This window comes from Macrotis lagotis, chromosome 4 (assembly GCF_037893015.1).
Source record: "Macrotis lagotis isolate mMagLag1 chromosome 4, bilby.v1.9.chrom.fasta, whole genome shotgun sequence".
NCBI classification, from domain to species: domain Eukaryota; kingdom Metazoa; phylum Chordata; class Mammalia; order Peramelemorphia; family Peramelidae; genus Macrotis; species Macrotis lagotis.
The window spans coordinates 10,640,428-10,660,892 of NC_133661.1; the positions used below are offsets into that span (position 1 = coordinate 10,640,428).

At 49.3% G+C, this 20,465-nt stretch overlaps 1 protein-coding gene across 6 annotated transcripts in view; it reads right to left on the bottom strand.

Annotated features, from left to right (window-relative positions):
• LHPP (phospholysine phosphohistidine inorganic pyrophosphate phosphatase) overlaps positions 1 to 20,465 on the bottom strand; it is a 182,407-nt gene that overhangs the window by 106,050 nt on the left and 55,892 nt on the right. Inside the window, exons 7-8 of one of the 6 annotated variants that reach the window (XR_012477673.1) lie at positions 18,365 to 19,065; positions 1,338 to 17,022 (exon numbers count right to left, since the gene is read on the bottom strand). The exons of 1 other annotated variant lie outside the window; for it this stretch is intronic. Coding sequence is in view for 3 of the 5 variants with exons in the window: in XM_074232226.1 (XP_074088327.1) it covers positions 19,020 to 19,065 (46 nt within the window). In the remaining 2 variants the exon portion in view is untranslated. Of the gene's footprint in view, positions 1 to 1,337; positions 19,066 to 20,465 lie in introns of those variants that run through there. 4 more of the 6 variants (XR_012477672.1, XM_074232226.1, XM_074232228.1 and 1 more) reach the window with 4 other exon arrangements.

Consider the following 20,465-nt stretch of genomic DNA (forward strand, 5'->3'; position numbering starts at 1 on the left):
TTTATAATTTCACTGGATCTAGTATATTCTGATAATAGTGTTAACATTTCCCCAATACTATTTTTTTTTGCAAGGCAATGGGGTTAAATGCCTTGCTCAAGGTCACATAGCTAGTAAGAGTGTTTTTTCATTTAATTTTTTAAATGACCAACAATTTATTTTCTTTCCCTCTCACTCATGGAAAAAGAAAAATTGAAAAAATATACATAGTTGGGCAAAACAAATTCCCACCTTGGCTCTGTCCCAAAGCCTCAATCTCATTCTGTCCACTGGCTCTGTCAGGGGCAGGGGAACCTGCTCATCACCAGATCTCCAGAAAGGGTTGGTTATTGGACTGATCAAAGTTCTAATAAGGTTGTGAACTGTTCTCCGGGTTCTGCTCACTTCACCCTGCATCCGTCCATTCAGGTCTTCTCGGTCCTCTCTGAAACATCCCTTCTGGGTCTGCTCGAGAAGTCCATTCATTAGATTCCTCTCCAGGACCTCTTCAGCCATCTGTTCCCCAATTATGGGGCATGGTTTGGTAATGTTTGGGGAGTTTTGAATCACTCCCCAGAATGGCTGTACCAGCAGTGACTTCAGCTACTGACGATCACATAATGATTATTCATGTTCACTGTCTGTGGTCTCCTCGCATTTTACCTGAGAGTTCCTGGAGAAACGGGACCACTATTCCTTTACCTTTGTAACCCAGGAAGTCCTATAGTGCTAAAAAGGTTAAATGGGTCCTTAATAAACACTCACTGATGGACAGAACCATCTAATGTAGGATGTGTGACCCCCCAAAGCCCATTCATACTGCATTATGACATTTATTATTATATTCACTGGCAAGACAGGTTACATTGTAGTCACATATAAATATTAAATTCCATATGTGGTCTTTGACACATTTTGATTGGGTGATACAGACCAGAAGAGCTAAAAGGTTGGACACTTGTGGTCTAATGCATTTGTTAGGACAAGCTTACTGGAAAGGATGGTGGTAGACTTTGAATTAGATGAAGTCCTAAGCCCATACATTTGGAGCTAGAAGAAACACCATGGCCATGGCCATTTAGTCCAACCCTACATTTTACAGAAGAGGAAACCGAGGGGGAGGGACTTGGCCAAGGTAATCTTGTATCCAGGTCTTCCTCCTCCAGAAGCTGTTTTCTATCTAGTATTCCACACTGCCTCCTCTCACTGCCTTTTCACAGAGAGTGTGTCTATGTGTGTATTTTATATATATATATATATATATATATATATATATGTCATAATAAATATATTGTCATATGTAATATATTATGTCATATATGCCAATATATTATATCAGAATATATTGTTGTATTCATAATAATTTTTATATAATTATATATATTTTGTGGCATTATAATAGAAATGTTATAATAAATATATGCAGAATTTTCTGTACAATGCATTCATCACTTGACTCAACAAAGGCCCTGCCAGACTGGGACTTGTGGTCTTGGGGCTCTCTTCTCATCCTACAATTCCGTGATTCTGAACCAGGAAAGGGCAATGTCAGGGAACCAAGGGGCAGGGCTTCAGGGAAGTCAAGGAAGCCAAGGTACTGGATTTCACCCCTAAGAGGCCATTAGTGATGCCAGAAAAAGCAGTTTCTGTCTAACTGTAGGGATGCTGAGAAAACAAAGGAGGTAGTGATGCCTTTTATAGAAAGAGAATTGCTTAGGAATAACAACATAATTCTTTAAGGTTTCCAAAATGATTTAAAAATATGACACAACATGGGGTAGCTAGGTGGCACAGTGTATAGAGCACCGACCCTGGAGTCAGGAGGACCTGGGTTAAAATCCGGCCTCAGACACTTAATAATTACCTAGTTGTGCGGCCTTGGGCAAGCCACTTAACCTCATTGCCTTGCAAAAAAAAAAACAAACCTAAAAGAAAATGACACAACAATCCTGAGAAAGGAAAAGAAATGGAAATAAATATGCATTCCATACCTATTCTGTGTCAGTCACTGTGATAAGTGCTTTACAAATATTCTATCACTGATATTATTGGGGGTGGGGCGCAAGGCAATAGAGTTAAGTGACTTGCCCAAGGTCACACAGCTAGGTAATTATTAAGTGTCTGAGGTTGGATTCAAACTCAGGGCTGGCGCTCTATCCACTGTGCCACCTAGCTGCCCCTACTGGTGGCATTATTACATTCATTTTACAGATGGGGAAATTGAGGCAGAGGTCAAGTGACTTGCCCAGGGTCACACAGCCACATTTGAATTCCAGGTGGGGTCTAGTGTTCTACTAGCCAGCTGTGAAGAACCTGAAGGTATGTGGCTAAAGGACAATTTAGCAGCAGAGAGAAGTTGGGGTGTCCTGCCAAGACCTAGTTATCTTCCTTCCCTCTGGCTGACTCAATCCGCGATAGTCCCTGGACTCCTGGGTCATGTCTGTGAGGCCTCTGAAATCACTGACCCTTCCCAGAACAGTTGCCACCAAATACACTTGCTAAGATTGAGCCCCTCACTCAGAAAACCCTGTGCTTTGGTCCACGTCATGGATGGTTGACCCTTTCGTTCCATGGATTGTAATCTTCCTTACAATTACCCAGGACCCATCAAACCGTGCTTCGTGGCGTTCGGAACAGACACTCAATTTCCCCAATGCTTTTCCAGGTAATAATGGGAGCTATGATTTCCAGATGGAAGAAGATAACAATGTACCAATCCCCCAGACCCCTGAGTTCACACCGGTATTCCCAATTAGGTTCTATCTAGACCAAACTGAAAACCTTTTCCAGGACAGTATTCCACGTTGCCTGGAGAGCCCAACCTTCCACAATGGACCCTGGCTGTCAAGACTTCACTACCTGGCAAGAGTCTCCTAAGGGAAACAAGATGAAAAAAAATCCCAAACTATTTTATATTTAGGCAAGGTTTTCTTTCCTGTTCAAGCAAATTCTTCAGCAGATGGATGACCTGCCTCCCATATACTTCCTAGATCTGTTATAAACAAAGCAGACACTTGGGGAACACACTCCATACACACACATTATCCTCATTGGGGAAGAGGCAGAAGAGGAGGAAGGGGAGGAGGGGGAAGAGAAAGGGGAGGGGGAGGAGGAGGAGGAAGGGGAAGGAGAAAGAGAATGAGAATGAAGGGGAGGAGGAGAAGGAGGAGAATGAGGAGGGCTGTGTCTTTCAGCCACAAGACATGCATTAAGGACTTTGTTGTCCAACAAGTCTGGCCTCTTCTCTTCCATTAGAATTGGGAAATTTCTCCTTTTGCAGAAGTGGGCACGGCATGGCCCAGTCCAGAAGGCCCGGATTCTGCCCCTCTCTATCCTTCTTGCCTCTCATGCCCCTCTGCTGCACCAGGACCCTGCACCATTGGCCTGTCCCCTCCTCTCTCTTTTATTTTCTCACCTTCCAACCAGATGCAACTCTGAAGAGCCATCTTCCACAGGAGGTCTAGAACCTTCCCTTGGAGACCGCAGCCCTATGCCATATATGCTACATCTGTGCCTGGTTTGTGACCGCTGTCTCCCCCAGCAGACTGGGAGCTCCTTGAGGGCAGGGAACATGTCCTTCTGTTTCTTTGAATCCCTCACACACAGTAGGGACTTCATAGATGTCTGATGCCTGACTGTGTGACCTCTCAGAGGGCTCATTTGCCTTCTTTAACATGAAGATGACCATTTATATGCTGTTTTTGAGTGAATGGATGGCACCAGGCCTAGAAAATGACCAAGTAACTAACCTATGAACCTTAACTGGATTGTAATGAGGAGAGTGGAGTGAGGCAATAGTTTCTCCCAAGGCCAGCTGTGTATTCATCAATCAGACTTCTCACCCCAAAATATGTGACCTAGGAGAGGTGCTGAAGGAAGTATTGGGCTGGGCCAGGCCTGCCCTTTACAAGAGGAATCTTCCCCAGCTTGGTATCCCAGACCCCTTGGCAGGAAGCCCACAGACCCTTCCTCGGGACCATGGTCTTAAAATCATAAAAGAAAACCCAGAGACTGACCAAGGAGAACAGCCATGTTGAATTAGGTTAGCCAAATATTTAAAAAACAAGTTCATGGCCCCCAGGAAAGAGGATCTCCTATGGGTCTTCCCATTTGGGGCCCTTTGATCCCCTCCCAGCTCCAAGATCCACAATCCTAAAATCTGGTGGGCTGTGGATTAAGTCTCGATGGGTCCTGACCCTCCAATGAGCTTTCTGGAATTCTCCAAACTCAATTTATTTAGTTTTTAAAAATGCCAGAGCCCAGGGCCAGAGGGCCTTTTCCAGACATGTGTCTATAATTCTGTCACTATCATCATCCCACATTGTACCCTAACACTCCAGCCATGACCTCCAGCCCTGAGTAACTGAAATCAGATTTGGAGGAGGGTGGGACCTGGCCTTGCAGAAGACATGAGCATTACCTGGACAGACAGGTAGCCCACCATCCATCCAACGAGGGGCCGGAGATGGGCTCTGAGATTCCTAACAACACTGAATGGGCTGGTCTGGAGGGCTGGCTGCCTGATGATGAGGCTCCCTCCAGTGGCTGCAACCCAGAAATGCGACATCCACAGAGCTCACTGAGGGTGACTATTTTGTGAACTGTAATTCAGGCCAGGTGGAGGTGATCCAGGATCCAGACCCCCTCTGTGGCTGGGCATCTGTCTGTCCAGGTGAGGACCCTGGGAGGGCACTTCCTACGTTGGCCAGAGCCTGAAGGAAGCAGGAGGGCGATTGATCCTCAAAAATATGTTAATAAAAAGAAAAGGAGCACAGACCTAGAGAAGGGAAGATGAAAGAGAGAAGAAAGAGAAAAAACTCCCAAGAATGGAGAGACCAACAGGAAAGGAGAAAGAAGGAATCTCTGTGAGAAGAGATCCTAAAGAGGTGGATGGCCAGACAAGAAGGAATCTGTCCTAGGTCTGTTCCCCATCTACAGTGGAGAAGAAATGGTACAAACCTGGGGGGCAAGTCACCCCTCCAACCCAGAATTTGTGGTAAAAGAACAGAGGGAACCTGGGCAAAGTCTGACAGACTCAGACTGGGGAGCCCCCCCCCCCCAAGGGTCCAGAGAGCTTGGATTTATGGAGAGATTTCAGGGGGATTGTGACTTTGGATAGGAGGAATGATTTTTAAGCCTTGATTTGATTTTAAATGCTTAAGCCTAGTCTACTGAGAAAAGGTCCATGGCTTCACCAAACCCTACTGGGGGGGGGGGTTATTTTAAAGGAAGGATGGAGGGGCATGGACGAAATTCTTCCAATGGAAGCCACTCCAGGAGAGAGATGGAAAATGTCAAAATGAAATTCTGGACACAAGAGGAATCATTTTGATGAAGAAAAGAAAAACGGCTCACAGGGAAGTGATAGCTAAATGGGGGTGGGGGGTGGATCTAAAGTCAGAAAAGGGAGCATGACACTCCCAGGAGTTCAGAGTAGAAGAATGACACACTGAGAAGAAAGGAAGGAAAAGGTCAAATGTGGACCTGGGCTTCTTCCTGCAGAGGAAGGTGCTGGATGTCAGGCGAGGAAGCAGCTGCTTCTCCTCCGAGGGATGCAAGCAGGTGAGAGGTTATCTGGGACTGACAGTGTGGCTGGTGAACCCCACCTGCTCCAGGACACTGAGGCACCTACTGGTCATGCTTCCAGATCAGAAAAGAGAACCCTCAAGACTTATCAATGAGGAGACTGATCAGGAAGCATTGATTGATATCTACTAAGTCCTAGACACTGCAGAGACACACACGCACAAAATGCCTTCCTCAAGGCGCCTACAGTCAAAGTAACCACAAAGGGAAGGTGCCCAAGGTCTGGCCACCGTCATCTCTAAAATGGGGACAATCATGCCCCCCTCCCTCCCAGGGCTGTGCTGAGGATCAAATAATATACTCGAGAGCTTTGCAAACTTTAAATGATGAATCAGTGCTGGCTATAATTATCACCATCACCATCATCATCATCATCATCTTCATCATCATCACCATCACCATCACCACCACCACCAATATTATTAAGACTCTGCTCCAATCCCACTTGCCTGAGGTCTCACTGACCACTCCCAGACTGCCCTCGGAGAAGTGCCTTCCCTGTGTGGACATAGCTGACCTCAAGCAACTCGTCCACCATCTTTGTGTCTCAGTTTCTCCTGCTGTAAAATGGGAAGGAACGACTCAAGGACCACTAAGGTCCTTTCTAACCCTAGCTCCATGATGCTAGGATTTCTGAAGAAATGCTAAAATTCCTCTTTGAGAGACAGTGAGTGAACAAGGAAAGGAAGGCAGTGATGAGGAGACTGGCTCACCACCTGTCCTCTTTGGACAAAGGCGCTGTCCAAGGCAAGGGGAGGATGCCGTAGAGGTGGCAGTTTATTGAGACTCTGCCTCCCATTCTTCCATGTGGCCCACAGCCTGATTCCAAACTGGACACACAGAGGGGCTCTGGGCCAGCCCAGATGGTTTAACCCTTCATCAATGACTTCAGTTGGGCCAGATTTGCTCCCAGCCCCCTCCCAGATTTGTGGCTCCCCTCCCCCTCATTGGGGGCCATGCTCTCTAGCTCTAGCATTTGGAATGCCCTCCCCAAAGCTTCCTGCCCAGGGCCCTCTATGGATGCTCTTCTACTGTCAAAATGACCTACTAGAGGCAGCTGTGAAGCAGTGGAGGGTGCCAACTTTGAGGTCAGGAAGAGCAGGACATGAGTCCCACCTCTGCACGCGCTGGTGGAAGGACTCTTGAGAAGTTCTCTGGGGTTCAGAAGCTACAAGTTGGAGAGGGGATGGTGACCTGCACTGGCAGAGGACATTTCCTCACCTGGGAGTGCCCTATATTAATGAAAGTGCATATTCTGTCCATCTATATTGTGTATGTATTCACTATATACAGGGATATGTTGTCTCCCTGAGAGAAGGTTTTGGTTTTGGATAGAACTGCTAGAGCCTCACATAGAGCCTGGCATGCAAGGGCCCCCTAATAAATGCTTGAGGAAATGGTCCAGAGAGACCTCTCTGATGGTGCCAAGCATTGGTGTCATAAACCACCTTTTTTTGGACAAAAACCCTCCAGCCCCTAAAAAGGAGATACCTGGAGGTGGGTTGTGGCTTCATTTACATGTACCAAAAACATGGGGGCGGCTAGGTGGTGTAATGGATAAAGCACCAGCCCTGGAGTCAGGAGGAGGCCCAGGACATTGGGTGAGGACCAGGTCAATATCCCTAAATCAAGTTCCCAACAGAGCTGTGATCCCGCTTCCGAATGATTCACTTCAGAGGGTGGGATAAAGCAATGACAGGGTCCTTCTTGCCATAGACTTTCCTCCAGATGGGCATGCCAGGCCAGGCCGCTCTTTACTTGAAGGATGAGATGGATTAGAGGTGGTCTTTCAGGGGATGCAACTGAGTTAATTGATGCCTGGGTGCTGCCTTCCATAGGCTGCCTTTTCTTGACCTTCCTCCCCAAATGACACCTCTGCTTACATTCCCTTGTGATCAGGTCTGTCCATTCCTCCAGGCTGTCTTGGCCTCCTCAGGGCCTCAGACCCATTTGGTGATTAGATGATAACATCAATAACAGCTGGTTTTCTAGTAACACCTTAACGTTGGCAAATAGGACCTCACTTGATCCCCACAATAATCCTGGAAGGCATTACTATTATTATGCCCATTGTACAGAAGAGAGTATAAGTGTCTAGCCCAGGGCACACAGCTCTGGGGCAGGATTTGAACTCAGGACTCCCTAACCCCAGATCAGTGAGCTACTAGATGCTTGTTGATTGGTGATGTCTATGGCCACGGCCTTTAAGAATCCTCCAATGAGGTGGTGCCTTTCACCCATGAGGTAAAAAGGGGCAGCTGAGTGGCAGAGTGGATAGAGTACTGGCCTTGGAGTCAGGAGGACAGGAGTTAGAATGCAGTCTCAGACACTTGACTCTAACTAGCTGTATGACCTTGGGCAAGTCACTTCACCCTTACTGCCTCCCATCCAGGGCCATCTCCAGTCATCCTGATCCATATCTGGCCATTGGACCCAGATGACTCTGGAGGAGAAAGTGAGGCTGGTGACCTAGCACAGCCCCCTTCACTCAAATCCAATTCACAGGCTTGTCATGGCAGCACCTCCCTGGTGCTGTGGTCTTCAAAAAAGGAGGACAAACATTATCATTATAAAAAACAAAACAGAACATTAATGAGGCCCAGTCACAACCTTGTAGTCGTTATCCGAACCAATGATTATTTTTGTAACAATAATAATTCTTATAATGATCTGAAGACAGGGAATGGGCTAACTGTAACAGGAACTAAGGCCAAGGGAGAGTCTCCTGGTTTCCCTGGAGGACTAATCCTTTCTCTAAAGTGGGGTTGGTTTGTTTTCTTTCTAATCACCGGAAGTAGATTAGCTTTCCCTGATTCTTTTTTGATGAAGCAAGGCAGAGGCCTGGAAACCCCCCCTCCCAACATGTTTTTGTTGAATGATTGGAAAGAGCATGAGTCAGAAGGAGCGGCCGTGCGCAGCCAAGTGCCCACTAGGGACAGGCCGGCTTGGCCAAGTCAGAATTTCCATGACCCTGGCCTAGTTTCAGGCCCTCGCAGGCCTGTCTGGGGGAAAAGCTGCTGAAGGGGCTGGGTGGGCTCCCCTCCTCTGTGGCCTGGACCCCTCTGGCTGTCTGGTGAACTGATGGGCCCCTTCCCCAGATATTGCCTTTAAATTCATAAAAATAAAACAGGATTCCAAAGGAAAACAGTTCTCCTGAAATAGGGTTCTCAAATTATTTTTAAAAACAAATTCATAGGCCCAAGGTTAAGAACATCTGATTTACAAGTAGGCGAGGATAAGATACACGTTGGCTGAGAAGGGCCAGAGGGGTGGCAATAAGCACAGGTGGAAGAATCTGATCACACCTCTACAAAGGAGCAAGGTGTGGGAATAAGCCCTTATTAAGAGCTTTACAAATATGAACTCATTTGATTCAGAGGGTAAGGGCTTCATTGTTCTCCTTGTTTAACAGTTGGGGAAACTGAGGCAGACAAGTTAAGTGTCATGCCCAGGGTCTCAGATGTCTGAGGTTCAATCTGACCACAGCTCCTGGCCAGAGCTTGATCCCTGAGTCACCTGGTGCGGTCATCGCCCTGGAGCTCAGGCTCACTGGACTGGATGACCTTCAAGGGCAGGTCTGTGTCTCATCCGTCTGAGGTGCTTGTTGAAGCCTGCCGATGATAGATGATGGATGAACAAATGAAGGAGCGCGGCTCCGACCTTGGGCAGCCTGGCCCATGCCCATCCCTGGCCCGTGCTCAAAGCCTTTCATTTGGGTGACATCAAAACAACCACTACCCCCCAAAATCTATTTCTAAAGACCAAATCCAAGGCAAGGGCCAAATTCACGTGGGAATTCTTCTGGGAGACAGGTCACCTCCAAGGCCCAATGGAAGGAAGGGCCAAGAGGAGGCCAGTCCTGGAGCCCCACCAGCCTCTGGGCATGTGCCTCTCTGCCCAGTGGGGTCTAGCAGGGTAACCCTGGCCCAGTGCTTTCCCCCACTGGGATCCTGTTTTGGAGGTGCAGCATCTAGGCAGGGGCCAAATGGTGTGATGGGTCTCTTCTAGGGGCCTGCGGGATGCAGACAGCTCTGAGTGCTGAGATCTCTGCCTGCCACTATGGAGCCAGGGGGTGGGGGGGATCTCCGGTCACAGCAAAGCATGAACAGAAGGGGAACTTATTCTGGCAGATTCATGATTACACTGGAAAACCTAGACTCTTCAGCCATGCAGATAGCAACCCCAGGTCTTCCTGCCCCATGATGCGTCCTAGAAGCCCCATCACGCAGGGAGCTCTGCTTCCTTTTCTTGGATGGAGGCTCGCCCAGCTCCGGCTCTTCATCTTCTGTGGCCATTCTGGATGGGGGTGCAGCCTGCATGCTGCTCTCCCTGTTTGCCCCACTGTGATTAGAACATCCCTCTCCCCACGATCAGAGCTCCGCAAGGCTGGCTAATATGGACATGTAGAGTTTAGAAAGCTCGGTACAAACCTTAAAAGACAATAGCAAGCCTGGCTGATATTACTATCACTATTGTTATAGCTACCGCTGCTTCCGTTGTCAGAGGTCCAATGTCTGCTAGGATGGCTCTCCCAATGGGGGTCCATTGCCAGTGACCAGAAATGATCAGGACTGGTCCTGGACACGGACTGTGGAACACATTCAGGACAAGTGGAGACCCCAAGTTCTGGATGCCACGGACCCAGGCTACAGAATGGGGCCACCGGTTCCGTAATTTGGCCCAGCTCTATTCCTTTCTGACAAGCTGGGGTCCACTAGGCAGAGTGGGGGGTAAAGGTAATAACAGGAGATAACTCTTGTATGAACAAATTAGAAGCATCATCTGTAAAGCAGCTCCCAAGTCACCATTTGTGACAATAAAAGGTATGGGGGTTGAGACCGAAGCCAGGAGCAAGGAGACCAAATCATTGATGTGAAATAATTGCCCAAAAATGGACAATCACGATTGAAGGGTAAAAATCAGGGCTCCCCCGACCCCTTCTCCTAATGTTAAAATAGATGTAGACCCCTCCCCGTCAGGCCTCATCTGTGCTCACTGTGGACCACTTGCTAAATGACAACCGGACTGGGGTAAACCAGATTTTGTGTCCGGAGCCCTCTAGCCCAGGAAGCATGCCCTGGAGTTTGCCGAGGGCAACACCACCCCAGGAGGTGGTTGCAGGGGGTGGTGCCTTGAGCAAACAGTGTTTAGGCCAGCTGAGCCCTGGAAGGCCTTAGGAACAAAGGGCCACTCAGCTGGTGCCAACCCTTGCAGAAGACAAGTCTACCAACCAGGTGAGGGGGCAGTTGGCATCACTGGCTTCCCCAGAGGAGAAGACAGGACAGATTGATGAGGGCACCAGGAGCTGCTGAGAATGCCAGGAAGCCATCCAGGGGAGTCTGAAAGGGGTGAGCGAGGCCTGGGCCCAACACCTTGGCCCAACATCACAAGTGGGTAGACAAGACCAAGGCGCTTTTCAGAGTGTCGGTGGAGCAGCCCAGACCCGGCTTCAACCCTCTGGGGCAGTGAATGACCAGGAGACCTCATCCGTGCCATCTCTGCCTCCCTGCCCTTGCCCACCCTGCTTCCATTTCTCCCACCATTGTCTTGGGGGACTCATCCTTGACAGAGCATCTCCCCCAACAGACAAGGATAAAAACATCAGAGATAAGCTCAGTGCCAAGGGTTAACAGACGTTTGGAGAAAAGCCATTTCACCTGAGTCTCAGTTTTTTCATCTATAAACTGGGGATAATATTAATACCTATCGAACTGATCTTCCAGGATTGTTGTGAGGCAATGAATGAATCAATGAATGTGCTAGTGGGGCAGCCAGGTGGTGACACTGGACAGAGACTGGGCCTAGAGTCTGGAAGACTCCTGGTCCCAAGTCCAAACCTGGCCACAGTCACTTAACTCTGCCTCAGTTTCTTCATCTGTAAAATGGGCTGGAGGAGGCAAAGGCAAACTGTTCAGTGCCTCTGCCCAGAAAACCCTATTGGGGTCATGAGAGGCTAGACAGGACTGTGAGGATTAAACAGCAGCAGCAAAGTGCCGAGTGTGAGGGATATGTGTGACCAGAGTAGCATTCACGGTCCATGGAGGGGAGCAGGGCTGGGGTGCGCCCGAGGCTGCTGAGAGGAGCCATGAGACCATGACTGGCAGAGCTCCCTTCTGGGCAGGGTCGTGCTCATTTCCTTCCCTTTTCCTCCTGTCTGACTTCCCTGTCTCGGCAGCCAGGCTTCCTGCCCACCTCACACCTGGGCTTCCAGTTGGCTCAGACACCTCGTTTTCTGGGTTGCTTCAAACCCAGCCTCGGGCCCCAGGCTGGCAGCATCCTTCCCTCTCCCCGGGGCCTTCCTGGTTACTGGTGCTCATCAGCCCTGCCCCATGAGCCATGAAATACAGCTTGTGCCTAAGAGATGGAGTTAGGACCGAGGCCCTAAGCTCTGGTGGGCACCATGCTTTACTCTCGGTGGGTACCCATAGATGTTTGTCAGTGATGACATGTGGAGCCTGCCCTTTAGCAGCTGCCAATCTAACCCCAAATAGCTAGAGAAATCCTTTATTAAACTCCACTGTATGCCAGTCAACAAACTGGGAATATAAAAACAAGCAAAAAAAAAAAAAGCCATCAAAACCCAAACCCAGACAGTCCTTGCGCTCAGGGAGCGGACATTCTAATTAAGGAAGAGGTGGGAAAATTTTTAAAAAGATGCTTACTCAAATGACAGTGTGACAGATGCCTGGGGTTCAATGTTTAATGTTTCCATATAATTGTGAAAGAATTATATGGGGGACATGAAAAAATGAGGAAAAAAATAAAAAAGTTCTAAAATGTGAAAATAGCATCTTTTGCTCTACATTCCGACTTTGTAGTTTTTCCTCTGGATGTGGACTTACCCTTTTCTTTCACATTTTAGAAGCTTTTTATGTTTTTTCCCTCATTTTTTCATGTCCCCCATATAATTCTTTCACAATTACATGGAAATATTAAACATGATTCCTGATCACATAAAGCAGATGATAGGGAAGTGGGGAGGGAAAGGAGTGAGGCAGGAAAACGTAGAATGCCAAAGTTTTAAAAAAGGTAAATGTTGAAAATGAATTTTGCATGTAATTAAAAGAATAAAATAAAACAACATTCAAAAAAAAGGACAAGCAGGATGAGAGGGTCATGGATTTAGAATTAACAAGGACCTGGGAAGCCTCATTGTATACAGGATGAAACTGAGGCAGAGGGACAGAAGCGATGTGTCCAAGGACCTGGCATGGCCCACACAAACCAGAGGGCTCATTCTGAATCCTCTCTCCACAACATCGTCCTGCCCATTAATTCATAATCCTGTCCTCTCCTCATTAAGGATGGGCCTCTGCTTTTCTCTCTCTCCACTCTCTCCTCTGGGGATCCCATCAACCCAGGGTCTGATGATCATCTCTCAAATCCAAAGCCCACTTCCCTAGAGAATATCCCCTCATCCAGCTCAACTGGGACCCATTTCCCCAGTCCCATCCTTCCTCTAGCCCTGATCCCCCTGTTACTCAAGAGTCATCTTGACTCTTCCCCATCCTTTCCTCTCATCTAGAACTAGTGGCCAAGGTCATATACGTGGCTACTCTCTCCTTCAAGTTCTAGCACCTCTCACCTGGACATCTGCACAAGCCTCCTGGCTGGGCACCCTGCTTCCAGGCTTCCCCACTCCAGTCTACACTGCCAACCTGATACCCCCATAGCTGGGCTCTCATCATGTCACTGCCCCTCAAGAACTTTCTATGGCTCCTCATGGATTCTTGGTTAACATAGGAATCCTCAGTCTGACACTGAGTCCCTTCCAAGCAGCTCCTTCATCTTCCTAGTCTTATTTCCTCTGTTATTTTCCTCTGAATCCTCTCTACCCCAGTCCCGACTGACTGGTCTGTGATCCCACCAGCCCACCCTCCATCTCAAGTCCATGCCCGGTGGCCATCTCTCAGGATCCTTAGCTTCCCTCAAGGCCCCAACTCCCCAGGACAAGCCTCCTGTGTTCTGTGTGGTGTCCTAACCCTCCCCAAATGACCCTAGATTTAATCTGCATATATCTTTTGTTCATTGGTCTGTGACCCTATTACCCTCCTGTCCTCCTCCTGGCGATTCCCCCCTTCCTCCCCCCTGCCAGTTGAGCACAGGTCCTCCCAGCCAAGCAGGACGAGTCACCACACCACATGGGTCCCACTGACCCTCTTCCCCATCACTGGGATCCCATCCTTCTTAGACCCTGAAACTTCCTCCACCTTCCCAGTAAATAATACAATCTCCCCCGTCAGATGTCCTACGATGCTAGTCACTCAATACTGGACATGTGTCCGTGTCATTCTGATGCTCGACTTTGAGCTCCATGAGGGCAGGGGCTGGGTGCTAGCTGAACCTTTTCTTTCCTCCAGGGTCCCTCTTGCAGCCTTCTGCATACCTAATTCAATTCAACAATTATGAAGCACAACGATGTATCTATGTATGAATCTGTGTGTAGGCCTATATGGCATTGGCTAAACCTAGGAACAAACTAAAAATCAATAGTCTCTGCCCTCACAGAGCTTACATTCAAATTCTACATAGAACAGTAAATAAGAACGGCATACAAATGAACATAATGTAGTTCTGAGCAGGACGGGCCAAAGGCCTAGAGGCTGAAAATGGACCGTTGTCTCAGAAAACAGTCAGGGGCTGGCTGGGCTGCTACGCTGGGTGAGTGGTGGTCAGACTGGGCAGAGATTTTGCCTGTTATTCTCAGGGTACCTGCGAGTCCCAGATGGTTTTTGAGCAAGGGAGTCATCACTGCACCAGCAACTTGACAACTGTATATGAGCCCCACTTGGTAACTGGGACTGAATGGGGAGGGAGAAAGGTCACTCTGTAAGTAACTATTCTGCATGGAACCTTTGCCAGAATAAGAATTTGCAGGGGTCTGCTCATAACCTTCTTGGTGGTCTTCCTTCATCACCATTCTGCTTTTCTGCTATAACATATATGAATACACAGATAGTTCATCCCTATATTCAGTAATCACCCCCCCCACCAAGGATGTCCAAAATAGAAAGAGAACTCCCTCCATGTAAAACCCAATGGGTCATAGTGCTGTGGGAAGCTCTAGGTGCCCATCTGAAAGCATTTATTGGGCCACTATGGAGGAGAACAGTAGAAGGGGAAATGAGCCTGGCTCCTTGAGGAGTGAGCCATGGTCCTGAGATGTCTGTCTTCGGTCACAGGTTTCTCATCTCCCTTCTCTCCAACTTGCCCCAACCCACTTCTCCCACTGGATTAGATTTCTGTGCACACTGCCCCTCCTGAGCCCTGAGCCACCTGGGTCCCTGCCAGCAGTGAGTGTAGGCTGCCCAGTGAGAGCTGGCTGGAAAGCCCCTCCTAGAGTCCCCCCGATGGGGCAAATAGATGACTGAGTCATGGCAGGCCATGTGAGCTCCAGGACAGAGTGGGGGTTCTCAGTGCATGAATCCTTCTACAGTCTGGAGGGGCAGGGAGTAGGGGAGGGGGCTGGGGGAATGGTTTTCCAAGCAAACTCCACTAATGGGCTCATAATCGAAGTTTTCCAACCTTCTCTAAATAAATATGAAAAAATGAGCTGCTGGTCTGTGGAGCAATTTTCTTTTTCCAGTAAGGACATGCTCAGAATTCTGATGAGGATATTAGATGCCCCGTTGTCTGTACCTGTAAAAAAAGGGCTCAAAATGCCTCATATGGAGAGCTAGGAGGGGTCTCAGGTCAGAGACCGAGAATCTTACACATCCCCATTGCACATATGTGGAAGCCCAGGGGGGCTGGGAAGGGTTCTGCTTAATGTCTGCAGCAAGAGCTGACATAGGGACTCCCTAAATGTGGGAGTACCAGGGAAGGCTGCCAGAGAGTTCAGGATGAAGCTGGGGGCTGACTGGACTGGTTCTACACCGGATGATCTCAGCCCAACAGGAGGCACCAGGGGCCCAGAAGGGACCCTGGCAGAGGGGCTACAGAAGGCAAACGGCCCATCCACTCCTACCCCTGGTGAAAAAAATGTGTGGGAGGGTCTAGACCCCCAACATGGGGGAAGGGCCAACACAGAGCTATCTGTCAACTCCTGTTGATATGGGGTTTCCTTCTGGTGACTGTGAGGGAGCTGGGGCAAGTAGGACCTCCACTTTATAGAGGGGGACACTGAGGCCCAGGAAGATGAAAGACCACAGCTGCAGGGACTAGATGCTTCCCAGCCCATCTCGCCCCAGCCTCCTAACACCTCCTCCCAGCAGCAGTACTGGGCCAAGAAGAGAGGATGCCAGAATCGCCTTCCTCCCCTTCTCCTGCAGAAGAGGGGAGGGCTGTGGAGGCCACATACACTGTCAAACTCAAGCTGTGTGGGCTCTTTTCTGTTGGTCACTTTTCCCCAGTTTCCTTTTTATTCGAATGGCTCTCTGGGAAGGGAGGCAGGATAGATCAAGATAAAACAGAGGAAAGAAAAGGAAAAAAAGTCTGGGCAGACCACCCCAGGGAAGATTAGAAGTTAGCACCAGAAAAGAAGCCAGTGGCTTCAGGCCCCAGGGCCCAGGGTGTGTCTGCCATCACCCCGGATGCCCCCTGCCCTGCTGAAGGGCCAGCTCCCGGGCACTGCTGACTCAGGGGAAAGTCTGAGTCACCCAGGACACTGCCCTGAGCTTGACCAGCCTGGTCCTGACCCAGGGCCCTGGTTCCTTGGTGCTGCCACAACTTGGTCACAGGAGGCCCCTTGTGATGGGAACGCACTCCACCTGGTAGCCCAGTCTGGTGGGGACAAACACCCAGAGCATATATGTAGACACACACACACACAACGACAGATAGACACAGACACACACACAACACACATACACAGACACACACAGACACACACAGACACACACACACACACATACTCACTATCTTCATGACTGCACCTGCTGTTTGCTCAAAGAATTTGCCTTTTTTGGACATTCCTTTTTATTCCAGACTTCACAAACCCCAACCAAAATGGCATTTCCATACCCCAAGCAGGAGAGAAGCTGGGGCTCGTCCTCTCTAGGACACAGAGCTTGCATTTCTACTGCATATAATCAACTCAACCACTCACTTTCTGACTTGTCCGACTTTTCAGTGAGTCTCTCTGGCCTTCTGTTCTCTTCTGGGCATTTTAAAAAGATGCATCAAAGACTCTGCCCTCTTCTTTTTCTTTTCTGGCTTCCCTATCTATTTCCTTCCCTCCTTCTTCCCCAGACCACTAGGAAGGGGAAAAGAAAACAGAAAAATCCCTTCTAGCAAATATTCATAGTTGAGCATAGTTGCATCCTCACGCCTCCCATCGTGGCCCCCCTCTTACCTTCTCATCTAAGGCTCTGTCGGATCCTTCCCCAAGATTGAGGACATTCGTCCCAAACTCTGTCTGCTCTTCTCATCTCATACTCCTCTGACAACTTTCCCACTCTCCGTCACTGCGTGCCATGAAGAGATGGCCCTTCTTCTTGCCAAGTCTAGCCCTTCGCCCTGCATAAACGATCCCATTGCAAGGCTAGCCCCTCTGCACATGTGATCCACTCTGTCCCACTCCAAATCTGTCCTCTGGCCCCGCTGGCTGAATCTTACGCCTCTCCTCCCTACTGTGCTCCGACTCTTCGGAAGGCCATCCACCCCAGGCACCTCCACTCCCTTTCCTCTCACTGTCTTCTCTGGAGTCTGGCATCCAACTTAATCAACTTGAAACTGTTCTCTTCTGGACAATGGAAGTCCCCATCCTCAGAGTGTACCCCGCATGCTCTGAGTCCTGGGGAGGCTTCTTCTACCATGGCAAGATGGCATATTCTGGGAGGACCTTCTTCTAAAGCTGACATCTCTCAACTGGAGTCGGTCTGACGCTCTCCAGGTGAAGAGCCAGACCATCCATTGGCTGGGGAGTCAAAGGAGGGAGGGAGGAGCTTTTGCCCAAATCTAGTCCCCTGCCCTACCTGGTTGTGGGGCAAGGACTCCCTGGGCCATCATCATGCTGGCCCCGCTCTGGCTTCTCTGCCTTTATATTTCCTCCTCTTCCTGCTTGTAGGTGAAAGAGACTAAAGTTAGCTAGACCCTTAAGAGCTGCCCCCAAGTCCAGTCTGACGACTGTGCCAGTGTGGGGTGCCAAGGAGAGAGGAAGGGCAGAGGAGGTCCAGAAGAGCGGGGCCTTGCTGGTGACAGACAAGACCCCCCCTCCCATCATCTAGGCTGCAGAAGTGAATGTAGCACAAATGGACTCCGATGCCTGCCTCCAGGAGTCCCTACTTCTACCGCTGTGGGGATCTTTCTAGGTGCAGATTGGACCCCAGGAGCCCTCTACTCACCAAGGATTTACCTCTATTACCCCCAGGATCAAATCTAAAATCCTCCATTTGGTATGTCAAGCCTTTCCCAACCTTGCTCCTGCCTCCTCTCCCTAGTTTTACTCCTGATACCCCCATGACTTTGATCCCTTTGATCCAGCTACACTGGCCTCTTGGCTATTCCTTGCATACAACACTCCTGGCATGTTCCTACTATCCGCATATTCTGGTTAAGTGACCTGCCCAATGCCACACAGCTACGTAATTATTAAAGTGTCTGAGACCGGATTTGAACTCTGGTCCTCCTGACTCCCAGGCCAGTGCTCTATCCACTGTGCCACCTAGCTGCCCCTGGAGGACCCTCTTCTAAAGCTGACATCTCTCAACTGGAGTCGGTCTGACACTCTCCAGGTGAGGAGCCAGACCATCCATTGGCTGGGGAGCCTACGTCTCTCACTCCTCCACTGAGCATGCACTTGCAACGGGCCAGGGCCTGCCTAGATGCTGTGGATGCAGAGAACCAGAAGCCGACCCACCTGTCACTCATCTTCTGCCCAAGTACCAGGATCCTCCTGGAGATGCTGCCAGCACCATTCTATCTTGGGAGAATCCCTTCTGCCACTGACCCAGAGTGAGGAGAGTGGAATGGCAGAAGGAACAAGGGCCAAGCCTAAGAGGCCCCCAAGGCACAGAGTCCAGGAAAGAAGATCACTCAGAAGCACAGGTTCCAGGGACCAGGAAGATTCCCCCGAGAAGATAAATGAGAGCATTCAGACAAGAGTCTCATAGGATGACAGGGAGTCAGAGGCTGTGATCCACACTAGTGGAAGGAATTCCCATGCTGGGAAGACTGGAAATCCATCTGGTATTCTGATACCTCCCCAATCTCTCATCTTTCCTCTGTCTGAAGTGATTCAAGCTTCAGTCATCTAGCAGAAGGTCGACAAGACAACAGGTGCTCATTCCAGAAGTCACAATGTGTGTCTCAGCCCTCATTCCTCTGGATAGTTTTGAATGTATGTGAGGTGAGGGTGTGTGTGTGGACATGATAGGGTACAGTTGGAGGGAGTGGCCCCCACATGGGTCCTCTAGAAGTTCAGAGACTCCTTCAGCAGCTTGCCCCAGACACTCAGGTTAGCCCAAGGTTCACATACTGCTCTCAGGCCATCCAGGTCTGCTTTTCCCCCATGCTCAGGGGCTCTCTTCTCTCTTTCCCAGGTGGCAGAAGGGTCCACATCTGAAAGAGAAGCATGCTGGCTCCATGCTGGGACCATCTTCACCACCTGGACCTCTTGGACAAGCTAGCCCATCCCTCAAAAATAATTCTGGAGGTAGCTCAATTGTGCTGGCCAGTTTCACAGCCCCAGAGCAAAGGGCAGAGAATGGGGAGGGAAGGCAAGATTCATTGTCTTTAGATCCCCGGAGCCTGCTCACAGAGGGGTTTCATAAATACTATTGATGATCCATTTGTTGAACTGTCCAGTTTCTCAAATTAACTCAATTTCCCAGAGAGGTGTGGGCCAGGCCCTCCCTGTACAAGGGTACAAAGGATTTGGATTCTGAGGCCAAGGTTCAAATCCTCAATATCCTTACTTCACGCTTACCCTTTGGATGTCCCACGGCAAACCCCTTCCTCTCCTGCCTCAGTTTCCTCATTTACACAAAGAGGGAATGGGCTCAGAGATGCTCCATGGCCTCCAGTCCTTTCCAATTCCACACAGCACCCGGTTGACATGGAGTCAGAATTCCAGACAACATTCTAGGACTGTGGGGTCATGACGAGTGACTCGGGCACCTTGACCTGACCTCCCAAGGGCATCTTAGGGCTTTAGGGTTGGGGAGAGCATTGTGAAGGGAGGGGGCAGTGGACTGGCTTCATTTCATTTACTTTACTTTGGGAAGCTGCAGTGGAACCTGGGCAACATCTCACTTGTTACAGAGAGTAGTGATGCCCTGGCAAGTCTGGAGTGGAAAGTTTCCCTGAAGCTTTCGAATGACTAACCTGGGGAAATAGTGAGACTAATCTCAAGGGTGCCAAACCTGCCCGGGCAGAAGGCTCTGCTTTCCCAGCCATGGCAGCTCTCTAGGCATCTGGGACTGAGGTGTACATGTGGGCTCCCTCTGAGGGAGCAGCCTGGAGGGGCTTGGCACTGCCCCCACACAATCGGGCTTCTCAGCCCTTTGCTATGGGGGGAGGAAGGTGAAGGCTGAGAAAACATAAATTGAGAGAGCACTTCTGCCAAGCGGGTACTGTGCAGAGTTGGGAGGCACCCCCACAACATTTTTTGCCCATGCCTCCCTCCTTTCTTCCCTAGTCTCTACCCCATTAGAGGGCATGTCTGTTGTTCCCCTTGTCATAGCAGGATGGTCCACTGGATGGGGCATCCTGTCCCAGCTGTGACACTAACTGTGGGACCTGGACTGCATCACTTAGTTTCACTAGACTCACCTGAAAATGGGGGTGATAATACTAATTCAAAAGATTGTAGCAAAGAAATTTTGCTATTCAGTCATGTCTGACTCTCCTTGACTCCATTTGGGGTTTACTTGGCAGAGATACTGGAGTGGTTTTAGCCATTTCCTTTTACAGCTCATTTTACAGATGAGGAAACTAAGACAAACAGGGTGAAGTGACTA